General features: G+C 39.6%; 1 protein-coding gene across 4 annotated transcripts in view; it reads left to right on the top strand.

Annotated features, from left to right (window-relative positions):
- Nucleotides 1-2,335, top strand: part of LOC118371197 (lipopolysaccharide-induced tumor necrosis factor-alpha factor homolog) — a 78,914-nt gene extending 76,579 nt beyond the window's left edge. For 3 of the 4 annotated variants that reach the window (XM_052519437.1, XM_052519434.1, XM_052519436.1), the window contains exons 4-6: nucleotides 247-391; nucleotides 586-1,526; nucleotides 1,630-2,335. In XM_052519437.1, the coding sequence (XP_052375397.1) occupies nucleotides 247-391; nucleotides 586-691 (251 nt within the window). In that variant the 3' untranslated portion in view covers nucleotides 692-1,526; nucleotides 1,630-2,335. The remainder of the gene's footprint in view (nucleotides 1-246; nucleotides 392-585; nucleotides 1,527-1,629) is intronic. The other variant, XM_052519435.1, reaches the window with a different exon arrangement.
- Nucleotides 2,336-6,283: the final 3,948 nt, after the last annotated feature.

Genomic DNA, 6,283 nt, shown 5'->3' on the forward strand with positions numbered 1-6,283 from the left:
AACCTTGGGTCTCTCTCTCGTTCTCCTCAGTGACAAATGCAATAATGTCTCCTAACCTTGTCTCTCTCTCGTTCTCCTCAGTGACAAATGCAATAATGTCTCCTAACCTTGGGTCTCTCTCTCTTTCTCCTCAGTGACCCTTGTAATAATGTCTCCTAAAGTTGTGTGTGTCTCTCTCTCTCTCTCCTTAGTGACCCAGGTAATAATGTCTCCTAACCTTGTGTGTGTCTCTCTCTCTCTCCTTAGTGACCCAGGTAATAATGACTCCTAGCCTGATGGAGGTCGGAGGTTCGACCATGTGTCCCCACTGCCAGCAGCACGTGGTCACCAAGACAGAGACCAATGCTGGCCTGCTCACCTGGCTCATCTGTGGTGGCCTCTTCATTGTTGGGTGAGAGAAATCATTCTGTAATGCTATGCTGTAGTATAGCTGTGTATATGACCGACTGGGGTAGGAAACCCGTGCACCACACAAGTGTTAGCCCTCTCAACTAAAGCCTATAGGCATACCTTTAATTAGTGCATTATGGAATAGGGTACCATTTTGACAGAGAGAATTCATTAACTCCACTGTTTACCCTCTAGGTGCTGGCCATGCTGCGCCATCCCTTTCTGTGTAGACTCATGTAAAGACGTGAATCACAGCTGTCCCAACTGCAACAATATCATCTACGTCTACAAACGCATTTGATATTAATTTGACTGTACTACCTTTATCTGAAGGACTGGGACATGGCACTTCAATCAAATCAACATTTCTGTAAATGTATGAGGTTCGTATTCACTAGGGCATATGATGTTGGAAAATGTTTTACAACGAAGAAACAAAAACTAATTCTTATTGGACAAGTCCAGATAGTCCCTCCCTTTTTCAGTCCATTTTCTTCCATTTGGTGCCTAATGAATACAACCCAGGGGTAGCCAAAAGGGTTATGTCTATCCTATATAGTCCCTGAGCAGGTGGTGAGCTTCCCTCAGCTCCACAAAATACTACATAATATATGCCATTTAGCAGATGCTTTTATCCATTTTTGTATGGGTTGTCCTAGTGGAAATTCAAACCCACAAGTGCCAAGCTCCATCAGGTCCCTGGCCAGACTTGACCCTTGTAGTGACTACCAAAGAGAATCCTGATACCAAAGACTGGTAGTAGCTGCGCTATAGTTGTTTCACTGTAGTTCTGTCACTTCGTCTGAAGTCCATGAAAGTAAAGGAACTTCTAAACCACTCTACTTATTGTAATATTGTTACATTGAGATGTATTTATCACCATCACTTCTTATTGTATTATTGTTACATTGAGATGTATATATCACCATCACTTCTTATTGTAATATTGTTACATTGAGATGTATATATCACCATCACTTCTTATTGTATTATTGTTACATTGAGATGTATTTATCACCATCACTTCTTATTGTATTATTGTTACATTGAGATGTATATATCACCATCATACTTCTTATTGTAATATTGTTACATTGAGATGTATATATCACCATCATACTTCTTATTGTAATATTGTTACATTGAGATGTATATATCACCATCACTATTGTAATATTGTTACATTGAGATGTATATATCACCATCACTCACTTCTTATTGTAATATTGTTACATTGAGATTACATTGAGATGTATATATCACCATCATACTTCTTATTGTAATATTGTTACATTGAGATGTATATATCACCATCACTTCTTATTGTATTATTGTTACATTGAGATGTATTTATCACCATCACTTCTTATTGTATTATTGTTACATTGAGATGTATATATCACCATCATACTTCTTATTGTAATATTGTTACATTGAGATGTATATATCACCATCATACTTCTTATTGTAATATTGTTACATTGAGATGTATTTATCACCATCACTTCTTATTGTAATATTGTTACATTGAGATGTATATATCACCATCACTTCTTATTGTAATATTGTTACATTGAGATGTATATATCACCATCACTTCTTATTGTAATATTGTTACATTGAGATGTATATATCACCATCACTTCTTATTGTAATATTGTTACATTGAGATGTATATATCACCATCACTTCTTATTGTAATATTGTTACATTGAGATGTATATATCACCATCACTTCTTATTGTAATATTGTTACATTGAGATGTTTTATTACACTCTTGCAGTCGTTTCCTTACTGATCCTGTTCTCTTTTTTTCCTCTGAACGTTCTACTACTCATTTGTCATAAAAGACCATTGTCAATAATTACAATGGATCTTATGGTTGTCTTTTCACTTCCTGTCTAGTTGCTCTGTAAAGCTCTGATTAAAGTTGTCTGTATTGAAGAGATGACTCAGCATTTTTTATTATGAACAGATAGGAAGCTTGAGCAGACTGCCAACAGTTATTTGTCATCCATAAACTGTGACTACTTCAAACCTCACTGGTTTCACAGCTACAGTGTTAGAACTTTATCTCACCAGGATTGCGTCCCAATTATCTCTCCTTTTTTCCAAGGTGTGTACTTGTTCATTTCTCTTCATGGATTTGAGAGGAAATGACTTGTTCTCTCTCTAGCCCATGGACACAACAGGAAGAAGATGTGATTATTGGAACGCTCCAATTCCTGTAAATCTCATTGTATAAATTTCCTGCAACAGTCCAACTTTCTGTAACTAACATTTCATCTGTCCAGACCAGTATCACAATTGAGAAATTGTCCCCTAGATAGAGGAAGTGGAAATTAAACTGGAGACACAGCTAGCCTGATAGAATAAGTGCTCTTCACGAGTTTAAGTGAGTTTTCGTTGCAATTAAACATACTTGAGCTCCCGACTGAATGCAGTTGTGCACGTCTGATAGAATAAGTGGGGGAGAGATCAATCAGTACGAGTTTGTTTTGTAAACTCCAGTGTGCTGTTTCAAGTCCTTTGCAATTCAATGACAGTACGGTTTAATGATAATTGCTCTGTTCTACTGCTGAGTTCTGAACCTCTTATTAGCTCAACAGTTTAGGTCTCACTCTTATTAGCTCAACAGTATTGTGGAGTCTTGCACCAATTATTAGCTCAACAGGGAATGTGGAGTTCATGCAATCGTTAGATGTTGTATTGTGAAGCTCCAGTGTGCTTATTAGCAAAGTACACTCAAGTCCTTTGTCTTGCTCAACAGTATTGTGAAGCTTCCTGCACCTCTTAGCTACAACGGTCATTAATGTGGAGCATATTCACCTCTTAGCTCTACTGCTTGTGGAGCCTGCACCTCTTATTAGCTCAACAGTATTGTGGAGTTCCTGCACCTCTTATTAGCTCAACAGTATTGTGGAGTTCCTGCACCTCTTATTAGCTCAACAGTATTGTGAAGTTCCTACACCTCTTATTAGCTCAACAGTATTGTGGAGTTCCTGCACCTCTTATTAGCTCAACAGTATTGTGGAGTTCCTGCACCTCTTATTAGCTCAAACAGTATTGTGAAGCTCCTGCACCTCTTATTAGCTCAACAGTATTGTGAGGGTCCTGCACCTCTTAGCTCAACAGTATTGTGAAGTTCCTGCACCTCTTAGCTCAACAGTATTGTGGAGTTCCTGCACCTCTTACTCAACAGTATTGTGGAGTTCCTGCACATCTTATTAGCTCAACAGTATTGTGGAGTTCCTGCACCTCTTATTAGCTCAACAGTATTGTGAAGTTCCTGCACCTCTTATTAGCTCAACAGTATTGTGAAGCTCCTGCACCTCTTAGCTCAACAGTATTGTGGAGTCCTGCACCTCTTATTAGCTCAACAGTATTGTGGAGTTCCTGCACCTCTTATTAGCTCAACAGTATTGTGGAGTTCCTGCACTCTTATTAGCTCAACAGTATTGTGGGTTCCTGCACCTCTTATTAGCTCAACAGTATTGTGAAGCTCCTACACCTCTTATTAGCTCCTATTGTGGAGTTCCTGCACCTCTTATTAGCTCAACAGTATTGTGGAGTTCCTGCACCTCTTATTAGCTCAACAGTATTGTGGAGCTCCTGCACCTCTTATTAGCTCAACAGTATTGTGAAGTTCCTGCACCTCTTATTAGCTCAACAGTATTGTGGAGTTCCTGCACCTCTTATTAGCTCAACAGTATTGTGGAGTTCCTGCACCTCTTATTAGCTCAACAGTATTGTGGAGCCCCTGCACCTCTTATTAGCTCAACAGTATTGTGGAGTTCCTGCACATCTTATTAGCTCAACAGTATTGTGGAGCTCCTGCACCTCTTATTAGCTCAACAGTATTGTGAAGTTCCTGCACCTCTTATTAGCTCAACAGTATTGTGGGAGCCCTGCACCTCTTATTAGCTCAACAGTATTGTGGAGCTCCTGCACCTCTTATTAGCTCAACAGTATTGTGGAGCTCCTGCTCCTCTTATTAGCTCAACAGTATTGTGGGTTCCTGCACCTCTTATTAGCTCAACAGTATTGTGGATCTTATTAGCTCAACGGTATTGTGGGTTCCTGCTCCTCTTATTAGCTCAACAGTATTGTGGATTAGCTCAACTGCTGCACCTCTTATTAGCTCAACAGTATTGTGGAGGTCTGCTCCTCTTATTAGCTCAACAGTATTGTGGAGCTCCTGCACCTTTATTAGCTCAACAGTATTGTGGAGCTCCTGCACATCTTATTAGCTCAAGTATTGTGAAGTTCCTGCACCTCTTAGCTCAACAGTATTGTGAAGCTCCTGCACCTCTTAGCTCAACAGCAGGTGCCTTTGCACCTCTTAGCTCAACAGTATGGAGCTCCTGCACTCTTAAGCTCAACAGTATTGTGAAGCTCCTGCACCTTTTATTAGCTCAACTGTATTGTGAAGCTCCTGCACCTCAATGTATTAGCTCAACTGTATTGTGAAGCCTCTGCCTCTTTATTAGCTCAACTGTATTGTGAAGCTCCTGCACCTCAATGTAAATATAACTGGCACCTATTCCTGTCAGTCAATCTTATTGCACTATTGGATTCAGTGAGAATAATGGGTTGTGAAGTTCATTAGTACATTCTGTGAACCTCTTATAAACAGTATTGTGGAGTTCCTGCATTTAGAACCTAACAGGATTATTAGCTCAACAGTATTGTAGGTTCCTGTCCACTCACAAAGCCTTTGAAGAACCCTTATTGTGTTCCTGCACCTCTTATATAAAATCACTTTTTAGCTCAACAGTTCCTGCCTCTTATGAAGAAGGTCCCTCTTATTAGCCACAGTGTGGAAAAAAGGTTCTAACTCAGAAACTCAAGAAGGGTTTATTACTCAACAGTATTGTGGATCCCAAAACAGTATTGTGGAGCTTCTCCTCATATTGGGGACATCTGAAAACCCAGTTTTGGAACCTCTTTTTTGTGGGTTCCCTAAGAGTGTACACACCATAGCACATTTTTTTAAATGAAAATTAGTTTCCCATTTTGGGCCGCTTGCCTCCTCTTAGCTCAACATTGGTTCCTAGTGAATACTCCTGCACTTTTTATTAGCACAGTGAAACCTTTTATTAGCTCAACGGTTCCAATATGCCAGTAGTAGGGCTCCTGCACCTCAATGTAAATATAACTGGCACCTATTCCTGTCACAAGCACTGAAGTGAGAATGGCTGTTCTTGAAATAAAAGTTGTTATTAGTACTACAAAGTCTTGAGGAACAGAGAACCCTTTCCACAGTGTGAAAAAATGTTCTAACTGAAACCAAAAAGTCTCTGGATCAAAACATGAGTGATTCAAACTATTTTTTTTGAATGCCGTTAGTGACTTCTAGTCCTGAAACTGTGACATAGGGCTTTATCATTTCTCTACAAAGTCTTGAACATTGGAGTGATTACATTGGTTTTGACTTCTTCTTGAGAGGAGTTTTTTATGAATTTGGTTAATTGAAAAATGTCCTCGCTACAACTCAAGTGGGCTAATAAGCTACTGAAGTTTACCCCTTGAGGTTTGGGTAAGCTCTAATATATTACAGATACACACAAATAGTGAAGTCTCTGGGCTGAAGACATGGTGAAGTGGATTTGAACCATGGAGGGAGTGGGAGAGAGAGGAGAAAGAGAGTCCCATTGGAGTGGTGAAGACAACCTATTGGAGCCTTCGTTGCTACCGACCATTCAAATGAATCACACCCTGTTGTATTAAGCAGAGTGGAGAACGATTGGGAAAGCGGGAGAGAGAGAGAGAGTGCATACCTCCTCAGACTGTTAAGCACTGTGAACTCACTGAACTGAGAGTAAAGAAGAAACTGTAATGCAGTAGATCAAGCTGAGAGGAGAGAGAGACCAAATATTGTACGGTACCTAT

This window comes from Oncorhynchus keta, chromosome 5 (genome assembly GCF_023373465.1).
Source record: "Oncorhynchus keta strain PuntledgeMale-10-30-2019 chromosome 5, Oket_V2, whole genome shotgun sequence".
NCBI lineage: Eukaryota > Metazoa > Chordata > Actinopteri > Salmoniformes > Salmonidae > Oncorhynchus > Oncorhynchus keta.